At 37.0% G+C, this 24,768-nt stretch overlaps 1 protein-coding gene across 3 annotated transcripts; it reads left to right on the top strand.

Annotated features, from left to right (window-relative positions):
- Positions 1–330: 330 nt before the first annotated feature.
- Positions 331–20,206, top strand: LOC109694578 (S-formylglutathione hydrolase). Of its 3 annotated transcripts, XM_020176606.2 has the most exons (9): positions 331–435; positions 2,517–2,591; positions 6,506–6,594; positions 10,419–10,517; positions 11,204–11,328; positions 12,798–12,917; positions 15,022–15,120; positions 15,922–16,089; positions 19,975–20,206. In XM_020176606.2, the coding sequence occupies exons 2-9, from the start codon at positions 2,524–2,526 to the stop codon at positions 20,053–20,055; spliced, it is 849 nt and encodes a 282-aa protein (XP_020032195.2). In that variant the 5' UTR covers positions 331–435; positions 2,517–2,523; the 3' UTR covers positions 20,056–20,206. The 3 variants fall into 3 exon arrangements, with proteins under 3 accessions (XP_020032195.2, XP_073899486.1, XP_020032196.2); XM_074043385.1 differs by lacking the exon at positions 12,798–12,917; XM_020176607.2 differs by lacking the exon at positions 15,922–16,089.
- Positions 20,207–24,768: the final 4,562 nt, after the last annotated feature.

Here is a 24,768-nt window from a genome sequence, read left to right as displayed (position 1 = left end):
TTGGATCTGCAGGAGATTCCAAGTAACTCCACCAGGTAGGTGGACAGAGAGGATCTGGGGTGGAAGTGGGGACATGAAATGAAGCCCCGGTGTCTGAATGACCGTAAAGAGTTACACAGGAACCTTTTCCCTGAGTTAAGTGGACCAGCCATCGGCTTCTTAAAGGCTCGGCCTCTTGCTGCCCTCTCCTGGAACGTTCTGGGGACACTCGACAGAAGGAGGTGGGCAGGGGGCGGGGACACGGAGGGTGGGTGGGCAGGGGGCGGGGAAAAGGGCGAGCCCACGGAGGGCGGGCCAGGGTTGGGCGCGAAGGGGGGGTGGGACTGGAGGGGGTGGGATTAGGGGCGTGGCCAGCCCGGGTCCCCGGCGTCCATTTTGAAGCCCTGCCCTTCCCTTGAGGCCGCTTCTTCTGTCTCATTGCCACCGCTGCCCCAGGTAAGATGGGGTTCTCGCGGAAGCCGAGGCGTGTTTGGACTGCGTGGGGCTGGGACTGGGCCTGGTCGGGGCGGACGCCGAGGCCTGCGGCGGAGACATCTGCAGGCCGAGCCCCGCCACGCCGTGGCCGGGAGCCCGGGCCTCGTCGCTCCCCGCATTTCGGCGCGGAGCTCCGGGTCGCGCGTGACCCGCGCTGGGCGTCCGCGGTGCCCGCCGTGCAGCTTTCTTTATCCGTTCCTCAGACGGCAGTTACCGAGTGCCTCTGTTGTAGCCGATAAAGGCTCAGCGTCCCTTGTTTCGAGAAAGCAAAGTCCCTTCGCATTTAAAAAAAAGTTTCCTTGTCGAGTTCTTTAGCAAATAAATTTTATTCCTTGGTCCCAGATGTATATAAAAATGGTGCAGTGTCTGCCTCTGATTTGATTGTTTAAGGTTGGATCATGAATATGAGGTTTATATGTAATAACACCTTTTGGGCTGTTTGTCACTTTTAAGAAGTAATCTTTTGTAGACTGAAAACATAAATTACCCATGAACAGAGGGCATTTTCTCTGTGTGTAATTGTAATTCCCTAATCCCATAGCATTAGTCAATCTTGAAGTGTACTTTTTTTTTAAGTACTTCAGGGCTGTAGAGAGGCGGTACAACCAGGCAACTGAGAGTAGGAACTCTGGTGTCAGACTCCCTGAGTTCAAATGAGAATTTTCCAGTGTAAAACTAATTATCTAGACTTACTAGAGGATTCCTTGAAGATGAGATTTAACTGTTCTCATTTAGGATTTTGCAAAGGCATTTCCAAAATTAGCCTTTTAAGATTGTCATTACATGTCTTTATGAGAGTAATCCTGCAGTTTAATCGGGTGGACATACAGTGGTACGTTTCACAGAGGCCACCAGAGTGGTACTACCTGTTCCTGGTGCCTGAAGCTTTCATTTCCTCTATAAAACCTAGCATTTTACATTTTAATGCTGTGCCTCTATGGGGTGGGAAGGAAATCCTTGAGTTGTACACATCAGAATCAGTTCAAATTCCTCTTTGCTTAACAAGTACTTAATCTAAAAATGACTTTCCCATTTAATTTACTTTTTTTTTTTTTTTGCGGTACTGAGGTTTGAACTCAGGGCCTTCCACTGTTTACCCATCATTCTACCACTTGAGCCATGCCCCAGCCCTCCATGTGTTATGTTTGTTTGCTTGGTGGCACTGGAGTTTAAACTCAATGCTTTGTACTTGAGCCACACCTCCAGTCCTTTTTGCTTTAGCTTACTTTTGAGATAGCATCTGGCATTTTGCCTGGAAAGTCTGGGACCATGATCCTCCTACATCTTCTCCCCTATAGCTGGGGTTACAGGTGTAACCACTAGGCCTGTCTTCTTTTTGGAAGCAGACTCTTTGTTTTTTGGCCCCGGCTGTCCTCGAATCACAATCCTCTCATCTCCACCTTCGGAGTAGCTGGGATTAAAAGTGTGAGCCACCACTTCTGACCTGACAAAATGTTCTTTTAATTTACTACTGACAGGCATATGTTTACTTGTTTTGTTTTAAAAGGAGAAATATTCTGAAATTTGTGTATTACCTTTTCGCAAAAACTCTCAAAAGATGAGTAATTTGATTGTTTTAACACATAAAAAAATACCTGTTGTACGATGTTACCTGTAATTATCAAAATCATTGTTACATCTTCCTTCCCTTTTAAAATTAACCACAATCAATCATACCATTTTCTCGAATTCTTTGTTTCGGTTGACGAGTGGATAGTCAATAAATAACTTTTAATATTCTAAACTATAATAATCTATTAATAACTTGAGATACTTTAAAACAGAATTTGGATAATATACAACAATCACAAAAAGCTTATTAATAAATTAGTAACAATATAACAAAGTACTAATGCTTTCTGTTAAGTATGAATACTAAAAGCAAATGTGAATATTATTTTCATAATGTTATTATCAGGCATGTGAAAAAAAGTTCTAGGTAGAAAACAGGTATATGGTCAAATAATTTGAAGAACAGTTTTGTTTCAAGGTTTTCAAGAACTGAGTCTTTCAAAATTAATGAGATTAATTTTCACTAAAAGGAGAAGAATGGCGTTGAAACAGATTTCCAGCAACAAATGCTTTGGAGGATTTCAGAAAGTTTTTGAACATGACAGGTAACTATTAAGAAGATACGAATAATTTTAGATGGCTCTCAATTTTATTGTTTTTTTTTTATATAACTATTTACAGAGTGGTATATCATTTAACTTTTAAACCTGTCTGTCTCTCTCTGTGTCTCTCTTTCTCTCTGTCTCTCTTTCACCTTGTATTTGAAATTTCACCAACTTAATTGGCTATGCACTGGACCGTATGAGTTGAAGAGGAGCCTGAACAAAGACTATCTTTAAGCTTTGACTTGATGGTTTTCTAAAATGTTGTGAAAAGATCTATATTGCCACTAAAATTCTGAGAACATCTTTCTTGAGAATCTTCTAATGTAAAAGACACCTGGCCTTGATAAAGATGGCAGCTTATTAAATGCCTGCATTTGCCTCTGCTGCCTCCCCAAATCTGACTGACATGCATTAAGTAAAGACGGCTCACACACACACACACAAACACACAGAGAAAGGCATGAAGAAGCAGGGATCAGCAGCTAATCACAGCAGTTTAGAAACAGGAATACAGGTGGACAGGGCACTACCTAACAGCAAAGCTTAGAGACCTAAATCCTAAACATCAGCAAGAGAAAGCTGAAAAGTGACAGATTAAATGCAGCCTTAGGAAATGAAGCTATCAAGTACACCTGGGAAAGATAAATTGGAGCTCAGAAAAAAGCAATTAGTCAAATTCCATACTATCCCATCATTCTTTGTATACAGGATGCTACCTTTCCCCAGTTCTGGGCAATGATTGGAGGTTTATTCTTCAGTGAAAGTGTACTTGATGGGAGGTGTAGTAATGCAGGTACAGGAAGCAAATACTGGCACACTGAATTTCTTCCATTAGTTTCCAGAATATGGGGAAATAGATTTATAACCTTTTTGGAGAGTTTTCTCTTGGGAATTTAACTACTTCAAAAGAAGAGGTCTCAAGAGATAGAGATTTGCAAATAAAATGGCCCAGCCTGATATCACTCTACACCGAGGAAGTGTCTGACATCCCTACCAGGCACACTGCTTTCAATCAGATTTTTAAGTGTTCCGCTCTTAAATAGGAGTAGATGGCTAAAGATCTCTAGACACTCATGTGACTCCTCTAATTCGAAACACATATACTTATGGCAGAAAAGCATTGAAGGAAACAACTGAAGGAGATAAACTTCAGAAGTACTGCTGTTGGCCTGGGGGTGTGCTTCAACCAAAGCAGGAGAGCCTGCCTATCAAATGTGAAGCCCTGAGTTGAAACCCCAGGACTGCCAATCAGAAAAACAAACCAACCCATGTACTAATGATACTGTCCAAGGCATAGGAGATGATACTGACTTCTGACATCAGGAAAATGATATTAAAAATATTGAAGAACAAAACAGAGACCAGAAATTTAAAATTTCATAGTAGAAATGACAAGACTCATTAGAAGGATTCATTGATAAAATTGAGCTTTCTAGAAAGTAGAACAAGACCAAAATGTAAAGACAAGTAGAACAAGATTAAGGAGAAAAGATAAAATTAGAGGACCAGTCCAGGAAGCCCATTAAATATTAGGAGTTTTGAAAAATAAAAATAAACAGATGTGGATATAAAAGATAAAAAAAAAATCTTGAATTTAAATCGTGAATGGTTTAAATTGCTAGTTTGAAAAAGTGGTCCAGCATAATAGATGAAAATACACCGGCAACACTGAAGCAAGTGCATTGGCAGCAAAGACAAAATTCCCAAACATCCAGAGGGAAGAAATGTACTAAGAAATTAAGAATTTTCAAAGATACAGGTTAGCTTGTGGGCAATACCAGAATTAAGAAGGCAGTGGCGGGGTTGGGGATTTAGCTCAGTGGAAGAGCGCTTGCCTGGCAAGTGCAAGGCCCTGAGTTCAGTCCCCAGCACCAAAAAAAAAAAAGAAGGCAGTGGCATTGCCTTCAAACTCCTGAAGGATAGCTTCCAGGCCTTATCATGTCATTTACGTGTCACAATAAGATGAAGACATTTTTGAATACATACGTGTATTTCCCATGCAGCTCTTATACAAGCAACTGGACCAAATGTGGACCATTTGTGCTTCACCAAAATGAGGGACTAAAAAGCAAGAGAGCTGAGTACATGTGATAGGAAAGAGGATCAGAAGGGAAGGAATTTCCAGATGAGCATGGTGATGCTAAGGCAGCATATCAGAAAGTCAGAAGATAACAATAGCCAGTAGTCACATGCAGCCATTCCAGTTAAACTAATTATGCATCTAACATTCAGTCTTCTGGCCACACTTCAGAAGCTCAGTAGTTAGCTACAGGGACTGGAAGCTGCTGTATTGAGAATGCAGGTATGGAACATTTTTATCATTGTAGAAAGTTCTGTTGGACCATATTGGTTTGGTGAGATTTTAAAGTCTTTTTTTATACAAAATAATAGGCTTCATTATGATATTTTCAATCATGTATGTCATGTGTTTGGATCATATCCATCCCCTCATTGTCCTCAATTTTTTTAAGAAAGTGAAATCTATGCAATTGACTATTTGAAAAGAAATTTATATAACTGGATGAGAGGGAAGTTTGGTGTTGAATTAGTGATAAAACAGAATGGCCATAGCAAACCTCTATGGTTGAGATTCTGTTCCTTGGTAATGAGCAAAGTCCTAATGACCTGAGAGGGACAGAAGTTTGAGAAGCTTACTTAAGCAGGTGTTAATCATACTATTGTTTCAGTTGCTTCAGACCTGATTTATTCCACATCTGCTGGAGAGAGGTCTTTTTAAAAAGAACTGTGGTAAGAACACTTCACATGGGATCTACCCTCTTGACAGTTTTTTTCTGCTACTTGTTTTGTAGGTTTTTTTTCTTTTTTTAAGCATATTTTTATTATGTTTAAGAAATTTTTAAGTGAACAGGAAAGGTTGTTTTTTCTTTTCTTTTTTTAACACAGGGTCTCCCCACATAGCTCAGGCTGGCCTTGAACTCTTAGTCCTCCTGCTTAACTTCCTAAGTGCAGGGATTAAAGTTGTGTGCCAGGATACCTAGTTCACAAAGGTCTTAAGGTACAGAATGCAAAAGCAAGATGGTAAGTTAACTAAAATCTGCCATAATGGGAAATAGATAAAAACTGAAACTGAAAATAACTAAGAAACAGCAGTGAAAGGATGTTATTTAGATGTGGTGCTAAGTAACAGAAGAATCAGATGAAAAAAAGTAAAATGTCTCTGGAATGTGACGAATTGAAAAGTTGTGGATAAGGGAAAAGTAGTTTCTTACAGGGCTTATAGAAGAATTCACTGTAGTTCCATTTACTTTAAATTATCTGTACACACATAACTAATGAAAGAATAGTTATTTGTTCTGAAGCAGTAAGTTCACTTGCATCTATGTGATTTTATAAATAAGCCCATGAGAGGTCATTGTTGCATAAATTACTGTTTACATGGGAAAATACCTGAGTTTTTGTTTTTATCAAGATTGTCTTAGCTAGTTGTAATCATTGTGATTGTGACAAAATATTAGTGATGAAAGAGCAAATTAAAGATGTGCATTTCAGTGCCCATGAACAAACATGGGATTTAAGATGATTGGAATTCATTTTTTATCAAAGCTATTGTTCTGTTTCTTTGGACATAGAAACATTTTTTTCTTGTAAGAATAGAAGTGCTACACTGAGCATTACATTTATTTTTCTTGACTTATTCTGCTCCAGATGACTATATTTCATGCAAAGCATAGGCTCGGCTGGTCAATGGATCAGTGTTCTGAACTAGCTCCATTCTTTCTTCAGGGGATAAAGTATATTCCTTAAATGGTGGAATTACTTACTTTGGACATTAGATCACTTTTTTGATACTATACGATATATTTTATATTTTACATAATGTCTGTTTTTTTATTCTGTCTTGATAATAAAGAGCATTAATATTTGTTGTGATTTGGTCATTGTTAAAATTGTAGTGTTGAGCTGAAATGCAAAATGAAATTTGCTATCTACCTACCACCAAAGGCAGAAACTGAAAAGTGCCCTGCACTATATTGGCTGTCTGGTAAGTATTACACACTGAATTTTATGAAGGAACTTCTGTTTCTTTTTAATTGGCTTATCTTCTTTTATTGGTATGCTTTCTGAGCCACTGGTAAAAGACTGTAGAGACCTGTCATAATCTGCTTTGAAACATTATCTTGAGACTAATTTCAGACCTATGAAATTATATTTATTTCACCTTTTTAGTTAGACCAAGTAACTTAGCAGAGGATGTAAAGTTCTGTACTCAGTGACAAAGACTCCTAAAAGTTATTTTTTTAATTTATACCTGTCCAAGCATTTCTGGAGTTTGTAGAGAGTTTACCAGTCAAATTGGACAATATTAGATGAAGCCAGGGTACTGTGATACACTAATTACATAGACAAGTATCCTCTATATTATTTTAATCAGACTCTATAGAGCTTCTCTGGTAACAATCTGGAAATTCATGGAGAACACAGAATTCTGAGTCAGACTGCAGAGTAGAATGTGAGAGACTTTGACACCAGTAGTTATATGCCTGTATGCTAACTTTTATTTCAAGACATCTTTGGAAGGAAACATTACAATGAGAGTTAAAGCAACCACATTTTTGATTCGTGTAATAAACTTTTGTATTCTTAAAATTAGTTCTTGTAACAATTATTTAGTAAATTTTCTTTATGAATGTTTCACCAAGGATAAGCCCTAATACCAGTCTTTGAAAATGAAAACCAATATTTCACTTTATAAGGTCAAAGTTAAGTGTGTATCTGATTTTAACTCAATAAAACATTTCTTTGACAAATGAAGAATACCAGTTTTACCAGGAGAGAATTAGATGTTGTAAAAAAAAAATCTGTGACAAAATTAAATACTTGTTTTAGAAAACATAATATATATAGCTGAAGATAATCTTAGAAATCATGTGATTTTTAGAAAGATAACTGAGATCCTGAGTAGCTAAATAACTACCCTTGAACAAGTTTTCAGTTTCATGTACAAGTCCAGACCTGTATTCAGTCTTTGCTCTTTTTGTATTTTATTCCTGGTGAGTGCTATTAAAATCCCTTTTTTTTCTTTTTTTGGCTAAAGCTTGTGTTGTAGGAAGTGGAATAGTCAGACCTTAAATTCCTGACCAAAATTGAACTCTATCAAGACAGATCATCTGAGTTTTATGAGTATAAAATGCAGAATTTTTGTTAGTTTACATCAAATGACAGGACAGTTTCCTCAGTGAGATGCTGAAGAACAGGTAAACCTTGGAAATTAAATCATGATTTTCTGAGAAAAGGTAAAATTGCCTGACTAGTGCACTTGAGAAATGATGAAAGAATTCCACAAAGTTTATTTTCCAGTAAGTTGAAGAAAAACATGACAGAAAAATTACATCAATTGTTATCTTGCTAAAAATGATAAATTAGCTGAAATTCAAACTAAAATCCTCAAAGATAATCCTTATATGGTAATTCCTGTCATTCCCTAGTCAAGGTGACTGTCAGAATAATTCTTAATTCCCTGTGTACCCAAGAAAACACATGTCCACACAAAAACGAAAACATGAATGTCCGCAGCACCTTGTGATTGCCACAAAGTGGAAACAAACCAAATGTCCCCCAGAAGATGGACCTCTTCTGATGAAATGATACCTTTCATCAAAAGAAATGTAGTATATCCTTATAATAGTATGTTATTTTGTTTTTAATTTTCAATAGAATAATACTGACTGAGCAACAAAAAAAATATGAAGTCGTCATACATGCTACAACATGGATGAACATTGAAAACATGCTAAGTGAAACAAGCCATTTTGAAAAGACTACATATTCCATTTCTATACGTGCCCAGACTAGGCAGATTCATAGAGACAAACAGTAGACTGAAGGTCAGGGAGGGGATTGGGATAAACAGGGTGTAATTGCTAATGAATGAGGTTTCTTTTTGAGGTGATGAAAATGTTCTAAAATTAGTGGTGATGGTTACATACCTGAAAATATTCTAGCAGTCATTAAATCGAGCACTTACCTGAGTAAAGTTTTTATATAAATTCAGTTCTTCCTATAAATACATATAGTTGTTCAAGTAAATTTCATTAGTAACTACATCGCCTTGAAAGTAATGCTTCTACTTGAATAATCTTCATTTCTGTGACTTTACAATAAACAATTTGTGTTTTAACTAGAAACAAAACAGAACATTTCCCCCCACAAGGGTCTTTACATGTAACCACACTTAATCTTCCTATGAGGTAGAAAAAGCAAGTACTCTTGATTTTTCAAGTCAAAGAACAGAGACTCAGAATATTCAGTTAGTTAGTAATTGACTGAATAATATTGGAACCAGATCTTGTCTGAAATCCAAAACCCGTGCTTGTTTTCTGCCACCTGCATCCTTTGAACACACACACAAAGGTCTGTGTGCTACCTTTTACCAGTATTGGGGGCTGTTCTCCATCATGATATGCCTCCAGTATCTTTGGACAAAGTACTGGAAAGAAATGTGGTGGACAGTAACCTTGTTGTCTGCTGTGAAAGTCTAATGTCCTAACAATTTAATCGTACACTCCTATAATGATACCTGTAACTTCATGTCCTAGAGGAAGTTATTAACACATTTATGGGCAACTAATTCAGGGGTCTTGAGGTTATAGATAATTAGCAATGTTAAGTGTTTTATAGTTCATATTGCACCATGCCTATTCATAAGCTTCCATGTTGCTAATTACCCACGTATTAGGATATGTTGCACTGACCACTGAAAATTTATGTGAGGTAGTGTTTAGCTCAAGTATTATCACTAGCTCAAAGCCATTCCCTCATCATTGTAGTCTTAGGTACATCTGGTAAGATAATTTAGTCATCTCTTTATCACATGACTGCAAAGTACAACTATAGGAAAAATGACAACATGTGCTAAAACTGAATTTAAGGAAGGTACCTGGTCATCATTCTTCTCTTGTTCAGTGAAGAATACAAAGACTCATGTTTGCTAACACCCTGCTGGGGTTGTTTTAATATTGACCGTCTGCCCTATATTGCCGTTTAACAGTATTGCTGGAGTCCCAAATCATCCAGTCTAAAGAATTACAGTAATTTAAACTTCAGCTACTTAGAAAGCATAATTACAGGATCATTTAACCTAAGACAGTTCTTAGCAGTTTTGGTGTTAGTGGCTGCCTAAGAGCCAGGTACAGAGTGGGCCATAGTGCCATACTTCCCTTATTCCGCACAGGTATCATTTCCATGACATCCCCTTCCTCACCTGTGTACCAAACTCTGCGGATGCTCAATTTCCTAATATGAAATGGCATTTAAGCTGATTGAAATATTACACAATGAATATATAGATTAAAATGGCACCACGTTCATACGTACACCTTTTATGCTTTTATATATCAGTTTAAAAACTAATAAAAATACACAATAAAAGAATTTTTAAAAGACAGGATTTTTTTTGACTTTTCTTTTTCCTTCGGTTCTGGGGCTTGCACTCTTGGCCCCCACCTTGAGCCACTCCACCAGCCCCTTTTTTTTTTTTTTTTGTGATGAGTTTTTTTGAGATAGGTAGGATCTTTCCAACTATTTGCTCAGGATGACTTCGAACCATAATCCTCATGATCTCTGCCTCCTGAATAGTAGGACTGAGGCATGAGCCAGCAGCATCCAGCTTAAAAAAATAAGATAGTTCTTAGATTAATGCCATTGTAAATTTTGTAAAAAGGAAACTTTCTTGTCTTTCTCAAAGCAAAAATTATTTCTAAAGCAAAAATAAATTTTTTGTAATACCAAGTGATCATATTTTCTTGTATTATAAAACAAAGCTTACAATCAAGTCTGGCATGAGATAACAAAATTTTTGATCTTTAGGTTTAACTTGTACAGAACAAAATTTTATAACGAAGTCTGGTTTTCATCGAGCTGCCTCAGAACATGGCCTTGTCGTCATTGCTCCAGACACCAGCCCTCGTAAGTATCTTTTTCAGAGATCCTTTCTAAAGATCTCCATCTTCAAGTCTAAATAAAACTGGTGTAATATACTTTACACCATTCATCTCCTATTTTTGCTAGTATCTCTTAATCTTTCAAGTAGCATCATGACTTTAAAATAACATGTTATGAGTAAATAGGGGAATTAGGCTAGAGTGATTCCAGAGTACATAAGGAAACTTTAGTTCAAGATAGTGAATTGAGTGCAGACATGTGTCTCTCTTCCCTTCTGAGATCACAGTGATAAAGAGAGTTAAAGAAGTGTTGGTAGTCAGGAAGGGACATAGAGATGAGATCTCTACACAGCTCTGAAAGACGGAGATGACATGTCCTTTGTAACAGAGTAATGAAGGAATACTTAGGAGGGACTCTATCAATAAAGAAAGCACCTTTCTTTGTTCCTTATCCTGGTAACTGAATTCACCAGGTTGGAAGATCATTCATTCCCTCTCTCATCTCATTGACCAGAACTAGTCACATGTCCCCATTCAAGGACAAAAGGGGAAGGAAGTATAATTGCACCATGTACCTCAAAAGGGAGAGAGCACACAGTGTTTGGCAGACAGCTCTAGTGCAGATGAACTTGCACACTCATCTAAAAGTGTGGCATTGAACATGAGGACCGATTACCGAATAGATGAAATCACCAGGTTTTTCCTTTACAGGTGGCTGCAATATTAAAGGAGAGGATGAGAGCTGGGACTTTGGCACCGGCGCTGGGTTTTATGTGAACGCCACTGAAGACCCTTGGAAAACCAACTACAGAATGTACTCTTACGTGACAGAGGAGGTAATTTAATTTGTATTATAATTATTAATTGATGGCTGCCAAGAGTTTGATTTTAGGCACAAAGTCCTTTCAGTCCTGAGAATTTTAAACTGTGCTATGGTATTGGAGAATCTATTTTATACATTTTTATAAGCATCTTTGTGAAGATCCTAAAATTTTGCTAGTATTATAGTTTTTTTGCTGCTGTTAACATCAAATATACATTTAAGTATTTTAGTAATTATTTTGCAACCTGTGCATACTGCCCAGAATATCAAAGAAAATAGTGTATTAAACAACAGTTCATTTCCTGACAGCTGGGTGACTCAGCTATATTTTGTAGTGACAAAGCAACACATAATTAGAAAGGACAAGTGGTAAAACATTCTTCTATCAATAATATTGATGTGTAGCTTGTGCATTTTTATGCATTTATGATTTTATTATATACATCATAAAAACTTAGATCCAATAATTAAAATTCCAACCACTCCAACTCTTCTATTTATTTATTTGTTTGTGTATTTATTTATTTATTGTACTAGGGTTTAAACCCAGGGCCTAACACATGGTAAGCAAGAATCCTACCACTGAGCCATACCCTCACCCTAGGGAACAATTATGTTTTGGTATATTCCAGACTTTTAAGTTTTCATTTCTGTATTTGTATTTGAGACAGGGTCTCACTGTGTAGCCCATGCTGGCCTCACACTTGCCCTGCAGCCCAGAGTGACCTTGAACTCTTGATCCTCCTGCCTCAGTGTCCCAAGTGCTAGAATTACAGAAATGCACCACCATACCCAGCCGATACTTGTTTCTTTCACTAATTTTAACCTAATTATAAAACTTTTTTAATCTTGTCCTTTATTTCAGTTGTATAAAATAGGTATCTCCAAATATTCTAATTTCAGTAATTGTATATTCTGTCATAATCTATTTATGTTTAATATATATTTTACCATATCAAACATTACTACATTATCTATGTGCATAGTCCCCCCTTCTGTACTTTTCCCTTATTACAGATTCTAAGAAGTGAAATTACCAGGTCAAAACTTGACACTTTTTGCAGAGTTTGCATCATCTTCCTAACTTCCTCAACTTGCTTTTTAAGAAATTTGTACCATATTCAGGAGGCAGAGATCAGGAGATCGGGGTTCAAAGCCAGCTCAGGACAGCAGTTCGTGAGACCCTGTCTCAAAAAACCCATCACATAAAAGGGCTGGTGGAGCGGCTCAAGTTGTAGGCCCTGAGTTCAAGCCCCAATACCACAGAAAACAAGACAAAACAAAACAAAAAAGTTTGTACCATATATTTTCAGTGATGTATTAATAACCATTGCCTACCTGAGGTTTTTCTTTCTTTTCTTCTCTATTAGTTTATACCATTTAATTTGTAAGTACTGATTGTGCAATTATTGTATATAATTTAGAACAATTCTAAACTTACTTTCTCTTGTATCTTTTATTATACTACAAAATTCTTTCTAGCTTCCCCAACTCATAAATGCCCATTTTCCAGTGGACCCCCAAAGGATATCTATTTTTGGCCACTCGATGGGAGGCCATGGAGCTCTGATTTGTGCTTTGAAAAATCCTGGAAAATACAAAGTAAGATTACCCAAGCTCCTAGTGATAAATATTTCTCTTGAATATTATAATGTTAAGACCTTAGATTGAAATTATGATATTGTTGTTTCAGAATCAGAACTAAACTCTTCTAGGGTTGGGTATTTCAGGAGGTTGACAAGAAGGCATCCACTTTGATTATATGATATATGTACTACAGAATCAGAAGCACAGAAATTCTATCAGTGTTTTCTTTTTGGCCTATTAGAAGCATTATAAAATGTTGTTTATCTTTTCCATTGCTTTTACTCAAACTAGTTTTAACCACGTTTCTTCCGCTTTCCAGGCTTGTTGTTATTTTTTTTTTTTTGTGGCACTGTTCTTTGAACTCAGGGCCAATGCTTGCAAGGCCGGCACTCTACCACTGGAGCCACACCTCCAGTCTTTTGTGCTCTGGTTATTTTGAAGATAAGGTCTCACTTTTTGCCCTGACTGGCCTGGACCACGATCCTCCTATTTTGTTCTTCTGCTGTACTGGGATGATATGTGCCTTCCACCATGCCCAGCTTTTTTACCTGGAGAATGGAAGTGTGACACACTTTTTACCTGGGCTGGCCTGGAACCCCAGTCCTCTTTATCTCTGCCTCCCTTGTATCTTGAGATGACAGATGCCACCACACCCAGCTGTTGGTTAAGATGGAGTCGTGTGAATATTTTGCCAGGTGGCCTTGAATGGTGCTCCTGGTCTCCGTCCCCCAAGTTTCTAGGATTAAAAGCATGGGGTCACTAGCACCAAGCAGATATTCTAAATTAATATTATTGGGGTAATATATTATCATTTATCTGTATTTTTACTAGAAATATCTTTGTAAGGTTGATTCATTTGTTTTTTGTTGTTGTTGTGCTGGAGGTACATTACTGCATTTATAAAAGTTTTTACAATATTTCAAATATATCGTGTGTGAATTCACCCCCTCTATCTGAATTTGATTTTTGATCTAGAAGATGGTCACGCTTTGTAGAAGTTTAAGAATTCTGTGTTCCTAAGACCTATAATGAAAATTGAAATGTGTTTTGAATGAAAAATATCACTCAACCTTTCAGAATCTTTATTTGATGCCTTATAGGTTTACAGTTTTTTGTGTAAATGATCCAGGTTTGAATAACCATCATACGAGAGTGTCATACTGTGTTTGTAGTGTTATATGCACAGAGCACCACGTTATAAGAATTGAAAAAGGAAAGAAATGTATGGTAAAGCAATGATCATTTTAAGACTGATTATGTTTTTATAACCATGGGCTAGTCCTTAATTATCTTCAGACTTGTTGAATCTATTTGCTGTCTTAAGGAGAGACTTCTTAGAAATTTCAGGTGAGCTGTTGAGAAATGAAATATTTCTCATACCAGTTTCATAGTTTCATACCAGTTTCTACGACAGTAGAAAAAAATGGGCTTTATTTTCCTTTTTTAAAAAATAAGGCAGTCAGTTTGATGTGTCTGAAGCAGAAAAGCAAATTTAAATTTTTTCTCATTTAAAAATGCTAGCAGTTTGGGTGAATTCAACTATGATGTATTTGATATATTGTAAGAGCTTTTGTAAATGTCACAATGTACCCCAGCACAACAATGAAACAAAATGCTAGTAGTTATTGTTAAATATATACATTGATAAGTATTCTAAAGCTGAGAAATCCCATATTTTCACCAATGAAAAACATTGTATGGAATACAAAATTGTATTAGAAATTCTGCACCACATAAAAGCTTTCCTTGTGCTTTCATGGCACTGTTTTGAGAGAAGTGATGTTTCAGATTGAGTAATATATTCAACTTGAATAAGGTTGGCATGAAGTGTTTTATAGTACTACAGATTTATTCTCAGTGGAAAAAAGTGGAAGCTCTGAACATAAACTTTTGTTAGTGTCATAATTAGATTGTAGTGCATTGCTTTGCATTTAAGTATCTACATGTATTAGTTCTCTTAAAAGAGTACACAGAAGATACATTATGAAGAAGACCACAATTGAGATCTGATGTCCACAGGGTTTTCATGGCTAGTTATAATTTTTAAGAAAATTGTGAATATATTTATTTTCGATTTAGCAAAATGTAACTTATTGTTAAATTTCTTTGGTTTGTGAAGTCTGTATCAGCATTTGCTCCAATATGCAACCCAGTGCTCTCTTCTTGGGGCAAAAAAGCCTTCAGTGGATATTTGGGAACAGATGAAAGTAAATGGAAGGTAGGTACTGGATGACTGTGTCCATACTCATTCTTCAGTTTGTTAAAGTTGTTAAAAAGCTGCACACATGATAGACATTATATTCTTAGGTCACTCAAATTACAAGAATAATTGAATGTTTCTATATTATAAGAGGCAAGTACTAGACCCTTAGCTTGATCTAAATAGCAAAAGTATAAAAAAGCAAAATCCTATACTACTTTCTTTATTTTAAAATACAAAATGTTACCTCTAGTAGTGTGTGCATATTTTAACCCTTCATATCTGTGGGTTCTCCATCTACATTGAAAGCACAAAATAGAATTTTTTTTTTAAATTATGCCAGTACCACACACAGACTTTTTTCCTTATCTATCTCGTAGACAAAGCAGTATGACAACTGTTATACATCACATTTACATTGTATTAGGCATTGTAAGTGATCTAGAGATGATTTAACGTATTTGGGAGGATGTTTGTAGGTTATATGCAAATACTTTGACATTTCATGTACAGGACTTGAGAATCTGTGGATTTCATTATCCTTGCAGTGCTGGTGCCACTTCCCCACAGATACCAAGGGACACCTCTATCCAATAACTGTGAAATCCTAATTTCTATTTTCAGACACCTTTTTTTCTGCTAATGTTTTATTTTTATTTGTAAATTAACAAAACTAAAAAAATATGTGATTACTAAATTTAATCAGCCTAACACCTTACATAGCTTATAATTTCCTTTCAGATCTAGTATTAGTATATTCTTAAGAATGTATGTCTGTACAATTTTAATTTTGTTTTTCAATATTTCTTCTTTTTATAGGCTTACGATGCAACCCATCTTGTAAAGTCCTATTCAGGTTCTCACCTAGACATATTAATTGATCAAGGAAAAGACGATGAGTTTCTTTTAGACGGACAGCTACTCCCTGATAACTTCATTGCTGCCTGTACAGAAAAGAAAATCCCTGTTGTTTTTAGATTACAAGAGGCAAGTACTAGGAAACTTTAGCTTGATCTAAACAGCAAAACTATCAAAAAGCAAGATCCCATGCTACTGTCCTAGCTTTATTTTAGAGTAGTATTAAGTAAGATCTGCTTACATTAAGACACTTGAAATGAAAGCCTTCCTATTAAGTTCATGATATCCAAGACCAAGTTTGATAGAAATAGGAAAGTCTTTGACAGAGAAGAATATGTACAGTTTTCTTACCATTGGCAAGCAGTAGAAAACCTGCAGTTTAATGCTTGAGTGATACACTTCATCTCCTGGATATACTTTCTTTACATACGCACAGCTGTTAACAGTAGAATAAGGCCAAGCTCCTCCCTTTGTTATGCTTCATTTTCTGTACCAATCCGAGCCTCAGAAGCTATTTGACTTTTGACTTTTATGCTACTCTGTCTGTTGTGCTACTTGGAATTTCTAGTGGTTTAAGGACAATTATAGAATTGCAATTAGCTGTTAATTTTCCTTGACTAAAATGCTTTTGACTACCTACTACTCACCTATTCTGCTTTGATTGTTTAAAATCTGCTCATAAGCTGCAGGACATAATATAAACAAAATCTTTAGTACACAGTGTCTGCATATCTTGTGATCATTGAGTATCTATCCTTAAGTAATAGCTTTTTAGATTCATTTGAATATTTACAATCACAATTACATTTTAGATCAACAGTCCCAACCTTGAGAAATCCAAATTCCAATTTGATTATACATTTTTAGCTATATAAACTATAGTTATAAGTAATGCACCAAATCACGTTATTTCCAAATGATCTTAACTTCGTGGCATTAGCCATGCTGAATGCCTTGTCTACTCCTGATGCTGTGCCAAGAAATTCTATTGTTTCTATAGACAAAGTTTCTGCCTGTCAACAGAGTGAACATCTCTGGAGTTTGTCGCAACAGCCTAGAGTTAGAACATAGAGGACACTGATAGAGGGAAAAGATAAATCAGCCTATTTAAACACCTATAATCCCATTCAGTGAAGAAAAATACTGTGATTGGCTCTATTATGAGGAGTCAAGACAGAGCATCAATTCTTATAAGTATTAAAATCACTAATCACAATATTGAACTCAGTACAATTTTCACTCATCTTCCTTCTAGAAAAGTCAGAAGAGTGAGTTTAGGTTTGTTGTAATTGAATCAACAACTGAATGAACATATCTGAGTAGTGTCTCTAGAGAGGCCACTTTCAGAGTTTTTTCAGTTAACTTCTATTAACTTCAAATTACCTTACCTTTGAGAATTTTTTAATCATCTGTTTAATCATTTAATTATAAGTATAGTATAACTACTTCTTGGTGAAATAGGAGCTGTGAAAAAATAAAATAAACTGAAAATGATAGGTTATGTGTAAATAAGTGGTTTAAAAGGGGAAAAAGAAAATGATTGCAGTCATGTTTATGATTTCCCTAACTTCATTCCTTTGCCTCTTTTTAGCTTGTTAAAAACTCACAATTTATACTCACACTTTGTCAGTTGTCAAAAAATTTGTTTTGAGAGGGAGGAATTAATGCATGGGAATATTTACTTATTTCATATAGCCTTTCATATTTGCCTTCAGGGAATATAAATTGAAAATAATAACAGCACAATTATGATAGCTGATGTATGGAGATCAAAAGTTAGCCTAAAGAGTCAGGTTAGTACATCCTACCATTAGTGATTAAAGTTACCTGGTTGGGAAGAAAATTCAGTGACCTAAGACTGGAAATTTCTAGAAGTAGTATTCCCTTCTAGGAGACTAGAGAGAGAGGCTGTCCTCTCTTCTCATGTCTCAAGACCTTTTGAAGATTCAGAGGCTGTTTTGGCCTCTCCTCCTGCCTTCTAGAGAAGAGTAAGAACATGGCAGACAGTTCCAGAAATGCAGGGCGCGCTCATTTATCTCTATCTCCATGCCGAGCCGCTAGCTGCTACATAGACTGCTTGTTAAATTAATAAAACCCTTCAGTAGTCTTTGTATTGTGAAGAGACTTAACCTGGGGATTCAGATGTGAATTTTTCTAATTTTCTAATTGGAACTAATTCTAACTGGGCCTGATTTTCCAGACCCAAGTAAAAAACGCAACTGATCAGAATGAAAGTCCATTATAGCTTCAGGAGCACTGCTTCCTTTTTAAAAGTTGAGTGAAGAGTGAAAGAATGTATGACTAGCAAGTGTTAGGCCCTGAGTTCAGACTCCAGTATCCCCACTACCCTCCTCCCCACCCCAAAAAAAAAACAGAATTGGGAAAGAAATGTTTTTCTTTAAATTTCTTTCTTGCTGTACGAAACTTGTCTTTAGCTCTACATTTAACCAGCTGGGACAACTCTTATCGAAAGATGCAAAACAAGTAATTCCAAGGTTCAGTGTTTATCTTGTCACCCTCCTGTCAGATTGACATTCATAATAGAAAACTTCTTCTCAAATGAAGATATTGATATGGGTAGGAAATAGGATTCTTAACATGACTTGTGATGGCTATGTTTAGGCTGTGTGCCTAAATAATGATAGAGCTTTAGCACTTTTGTGTTCTTTCTCTGTATTTTTTGTGTGCTTATCACAGTCACTATTTCATTGACGTCATCGCTCTTCTTTTCTGAGTTAAAATTTCTTGCCTGTGTTTCTAGGCTTTCTACATTCTAATTCTTTTAATCCTTGTCAGTATGACTGCATATTTAGTTAATGTGTCATTTCTTCTCTGCATATTAATGGCAACATTTAGAAACAACTGGGTAGCATGCTTAACTATAGTTTTGCTGGTCTTTTTTTTTTTAATTTTTTATTCATTTATTCACATGTGCATACATTGTTTGGGCCATTTCTCGCCCCTCTCTCCCCTGCCCTCTCGCTTCCAGGCAGAACCTGTCTTGCTCTTTTCTCCAATTTTGTTGAAGAGAACACATAACCAATAATAAGAAAGACAAAGTAGATTTGCTAATTAAGATAAGGACAGCTATATAGACAGATCCTAGCATTGCTTCTATGCACATGTGTGTTACAACCCGAGTTGATTCATCTCTAACTGATCTTTTCACTAGTTCCTGATCCCCTTCCCATAATGACCTCTATTGCTTTAAGGTTTCTGTATTAGCTTCTCTGCAGTGGGGACATCAGACACTTACATGTTTTGGGTTTCCTACCTATCCTCAGACCTCCCTTATGTGCTCTCCCCTTAGCATGTGACCCAAGTCCAACAACATAACAATTTTTGGTCTTGTGAGCCTGGCTAACCTTGCTCAGAATGATGTTCTCCAGTTCCATCCATTTAGCTAGAAATGATAAGATTTCATTCTTCTTTATGGCTCAGTAAAATTCCATTGTGTATAAACACCACATTTTCTTGATCCGTTCGTCAGTAGTGGGGCATCTTGGCTGTTTCCATAACTTGGCTATTGTGAATGGTGCTGCAATAAACATGGGTGTGCAGGTGCCTCTGGAGTAACCTGTGTCACATTCCTTTGGGTATATCCCCAGGAGTGGGATTGCTGGATCATATGGCAGATCTATGTTTAGATTTTTTAAAAGCCTCCATATTTTTTCCAGAGTGGTTGCACTAGTTCGCATTCCCACCCAGAGGTGTACAAGCGTTCTTTTCCCCGCATCCTCGCCAACACCTGTTGTTCGTGGTATTTTTGATGATGGTTATTCTATCAGGGGTGAGGTGGAATCTTAGTGTGGTTTTGATTTACATTTACTGGTCTTTTAATACGCAGTTTGAATGTTAAAGTATAAGTATAACAAACTTTGATTTAATTAAACCTTATTATTTTAACTATTCTCTGGCAAATTAAATGACAAGAGAGATACAATTAATGGCTGTAATATTGAGGTTTCTGAGTGGTAGACAAGTATCTTATCATCTCTGTTTTTGGTCTTCTAGGGTTATGATCATAACTACTACTTCATTGCAACCTTTATTACTGACCACATCAGACATCATGCAAAATACCTGAATGCATGAAGAACTTCAGACAAGAGAATCTCTTCAGGCTTACAAAAGTTGTAATAAACCAAACTGCCAAGAGAAAAAGATTTCAAAACATTGGATTTCATAAAGCTAAAAGCACTTCCTTCTACAGTTGAATCACCTTTGAATAAATATGTAAAATCTCTTTCTGACTTAAAAGGTTATTTTGCCCATATTACATAGGAAATATTTAATACATCACAGTTTTTTCAGTGTCATTTGGGAATCCTTGTTATATTAACCTCAGGTCACAAAATATGAATATAATCCTATTAAAATCATGAAATGCTAAATCTGAGAAAGAGGATTTTAAAGGTAAATTAGCCCAACTTCTCATATTTCCAGACTTTGAGCCTCTGAAGGTATGGACTGTCTTTGTCATGTCCATTGTTATCTATAGTGTCTAGCAAGAACTTGATATAATACCTGGTAGTTAACTATAGAACAAGGAAGTAGGCTCAGAAAGTTAAGTGACTGCCTCATCATTACACAGCAATCTGTGGGACAATTAAGATTAGTCGTCATTATACTGCAATCTGTGGGAAAGCTAAGATTAGTCATCATTACACAGCAATCTGTGGGAAAGCTAAGATTACAAGTCAGGCTTCCTAAACTTCAGCTGAATGATTTTTCTTAATTTTTGAACTGAATACATTGGAGAACATTGATTTTGGGGTATGTCAAAACTTTCACTTTAAGAAGCAGTGCAGTACAGTGAGCCACCATTAAGAATAAAAGGACAAGTCACAAAATGCATAGGCTGCTTGCAACATGCTTATCTGACAGATTCTATCAGGATGTATAAAGACCTGCCATGAGTTCATAAAACAAAAATGGATAAACCAATAGAAAATGGTCCAAAAAAATCAAATGGTTACTTCACAAAATAGGACAAATAGCACATGAAAATGTGCTTAATTTCATAAGATGGGAAATGCAAATGAAAATTACAAGCATACACTGCTACATACTCAGCTGACTGGCTAAACCTAAGACTGCAGAAAATCCCAAGTGTTGGCAAGACCCAGTGACCTGAACTTTCACAGCTGGGGAAAGTGAGATGTCTGCTGAGGTTGAATGGATGCATGCATGTCCCCACACAACAATTCCACTCCAGGCTGTAACCAACAGACACGTGCATATAAGGCCTATACGAGGTGACTAGAGCAGCAATATCCATAATAGCCAAACATCTGGAAATAGAGTGAATGTCCAAGTACAATAGAATGGTTACTCATATGATGAGTATTCTACATACATGAAAATAAGCACACTACACCTAGATGCAGCAACAAAGGAATATCTAGCACAATCCACAGTGAAAAGAATCCAGACAATAATTTTCTGTATAAATTACTTGGTACCATTTTATATAAGGCAAACTCATTTATGGTGTCAAGTCAGGACAGTGTTAACTTATAGCAAGGGGAGATGTGGAGTCCAAGAAAGGGTGTTGGAGGATGGCATGAGAGGGCCTTTAGAATACTGGTGGAGTTCTCTTTCTGGGTTGCTGTTACATGAGTATGCCCAATTTGAAAATTCATCAGCCCAAAAACACTTTTCCATATGTGTTATATTTTGATAAAGTTTACATTAAAAATGCATCAAGTCATTACATTGTGAAGGTCATAAGTAGACTACTGCATGAAGAAGAAAAGATCTTGATGTTATTACATAGGATACTTGGGGAATTAAATTTCCAGAGGCCACATCATTCATGGATGCAATAATGTATTATCTAAGAATTGAAGGTGATGTGCTGTGCTGCAAAAAATGTGGAGCCACTTCAGGGATGTCACTGCTTTTGAAGATGCAAGCGAAAACTAGATAGAATTACTATATAAAATCTTTTGACATAATGAATATTTTTAAACTGATACCTAAAGTAATTTTAAATGTATGTGTAATAAGACATGACCAGTAGACATGATTCTGTAGTTAAGAGTTTATAAACATGCTCAAATTAGCCATGCAACTGTTTTGGGTTTCAGCATTAGGAAATGTGTTCAAGGTTGTCAGTATATAATGTTACATTGTTTCACAGAACTTCAAACTAACACTATTAAAATTAAATGTGCCAGTTTTGATTTTAACTTTTCATTTTTGAAGCTTAGATTCCAAGTTATTGGAAGAACTCGGGTCTTGCATGAAAATAGTAAATGTTATTGGTGTTCAGTGGTAAGAAGATATTGGCAGGTGTGAAAGGACAAAGGTGCAACAGTGGCCACAGCAGCATGGGTTCAATAGAGGAGAAAGCATTAGAATACAGAAGAGTTCAAGGTGGCTCAGAAATAAGATCATAGCATTTATTTTAAAAAGAAAAGTAAAAAGACTTCTTTCCCTGCCTTATGAAAAAGAAAAGGCCTGCTGCCATGAGGAACATCTTAGTTTGGAGGCTGAAGTCTCTCCATCTTGGCTAGAGAGGAAGTAGTGCCCTTCAGCAAGGGCCATTAAATACATGGCGAGCAGCCTCTGCAATGGTCTTGCCCACCCTGCATGGCGATATGAAGCTTCATGCAAACAGGAGGAACAGACCTGAGGAAGGTACACGGGGGACAACTAAGGAACAGGTTCTAGATAAAGCTGGCCGGGCACCAAGCAGCATTTCACCCCATTGAGTTCCTAGCATTTAGTTCTGAGCCTTTGGCACAGTTATCTTCTTTAATCTACATATATGGCTTAGGAGGATCTGTTCCAAAACTCCAACGATGCCCACATCACCCTAAATACTTAGGTCACCCCAGAAGAAGTCAATGGAAAGTAAATTTCAAGCTACATAGAGTTGACTCCCACCTTTGGAAATAAGGGAAGCCTTTCTAAGACTGTTGTCTAGCTTCAGGTAGAAAAGCACTCATGACAAATACAATGGTGAGCAATCTTGCCATTGGTCAAAGAATTAAAAATTACAGTAATTACACCAACTGGGATGCCAAAGATATCCTTATCAAATTCTCAAACACTGAAGACACTCACTTTTCTGAGGAATAGGCTCTTGGCATACTGACTTTCACAGTGATTCTGTCCCCCACTTATGCCCTCAGCTTGGCATAAAAAATGAACAATAGTCTTATGAATGAAAAATTAGAATGATTAAAGTTAGCAGTAATTCCAATAGGAAAGGCACTGTCGTCAATCACTGACAGTGCAGACACACTGTGTTTTTTGTTTACTCTGTGCCAGGAATCATTACTGCTAATGGCTGCTGTATTGGAGAGATCAGACAGGGACCATTTCCATTATCACAGAACGTTCTGGTGGACATGCTCTAGGCATGACCTGTATCCCATACTTTACCTTAGAATTCATTCTGACTGATCTTCCAGAAATGAAAACAAAATCTGAGACCCATAAATTTTTCCACAGTACAATTCCACTGACATTCCACATAAGAGAAGCACGATATGATTCTTAAAAATGTATGTTGGTAGACCTGGCCTCAGATTCACTTATTTTACAGGTTAGGCATGTGTTTTCCCATCAGGCCACTTAGATTTCAATCCTGAATCTCCATTTTACTTGTCACCATTGGCAATGTCTAGAGACATTTGGGGACTGAAGCTCGTTGGAGAGCTAGTGCATCTACATGGATGCTACTGGCTTCTAGTTGGTAGAGACCCGGATGTTACTAAACATCCTCCTGTAGGGAACAATGACAGAGATACCTGCATTTTGATGAGGGAAACATCTAAAGGGGCGTGCAGAACAACAGGCTTCACGGAGAAATCATAGACCTCTCACAAAATGCAGCTGCAAGATGTACGTGGCAGTGCCAAGGCCTGGATGAGCTGACCAGACCCTCTCAGAATGTGCTTTTCGACAAAGAAGAGGTTGGGAAGGTGGCTGAGTCCAGTGGGAAGTTGACCCAGCACAGGCAATCACAAATGTAGCAAGTTTCATGATAGAAAAGTTGGACCTAAGCCAGGCAGAGCCCTGTACTTCATTCTGAGAATCTGGCTTTCCCTGAGCCATTCCTGCCCTGTGAGCATTGCTGTCTTGTGCTTGCTTTACTCCTTAATTCTTGGTCCAGCGTCTTCGATCATGGACTTTGCGCAGTCATGAACTCAGGATCAGCAATCCAGTGTCACTATGATGCTCAGGACAATTGCCCACAGCAAACATTTTCTGGCCCAAATGCCAGTAATCCCCAAATTGAGAAAGCCTGACCTAGTCTGTGGAAAATCCATAACACTTTACAAGGTGCATATCTGATGTTCAGTATGTCATTCTCCATGGGTGCTACCTTTTCTACACTCTCAAAAATTAGTCTGCTATGGACAGAATGTTTGTGCTCCCCAAAACTCCTATTTTGAAGCCTGAATCACTTATTTTACAGCATATGGAGGTGAGGACTTTGGAAAACAGTTATGACTGGTGCATGGAGTTTTCATCAGTGAGACTAATGTCCTTATAAAAAGATGAAGAGACCAGACCTGTAGTCCTTCCAAAAGTGAGGTTATAACAAAATGGTGTCCCCCTGAAAACCAAGAATAAGGCAGACACCAGGAACAGAGCTGGCTGGCTCCTTAAACTTGGACTTCCCAGCTTTCAGAATGAGATGGAATAAATTTCTCTTAAGCCACCCAGTCTGTTACAGCAGCTGGGCTGTCTAAGACAATTTCCTCATCCACAGAATCAAGTAGACTTGAGATTTTTCATTTTCATTGCATCCCTTTATTGACTTCCGAAGATTGCATCCTACTCAATTCA

Source organism: Castor canadensis, chromosome 10 (assembly GCF_047511655.1).
Source record: "Castor canadensis chromosome 10, mCasCan1.hap1v2, whole genome shotgun sequence".
Taxonomy (NCBI): Eukaryota; Metazoa; Chordata; class Mammalia; order Rodentia; family Castoridae; genus Castor; species Castor canadensis.
This window is presented reverse-complemented; position numbering and strand designations above follow the sequence as displayed.

Coding starts and splice junctions, on each gene's coding strand:
- LOC109694578 (XM_020176606.2), top strand. CDS start 2,524: ATGGCGTTGAAACAGATTTCCAGCAACAAATGCTTTGGAGGATTTCAG. Junction 6,595..10,418: donor TGCACTATATTGGCTGTCTG/GTAAGTATTACA, acceptor TTTGATCTTTAG/GTTTAACTTGTACAGAACAA. Junction 16,090..19,974: donor TTGTTTTTAGATTACAAGAG/GCAAGTACTAGG, acceptor TTGGTCTTCTAG/GGTTATGATCATAACTACTA.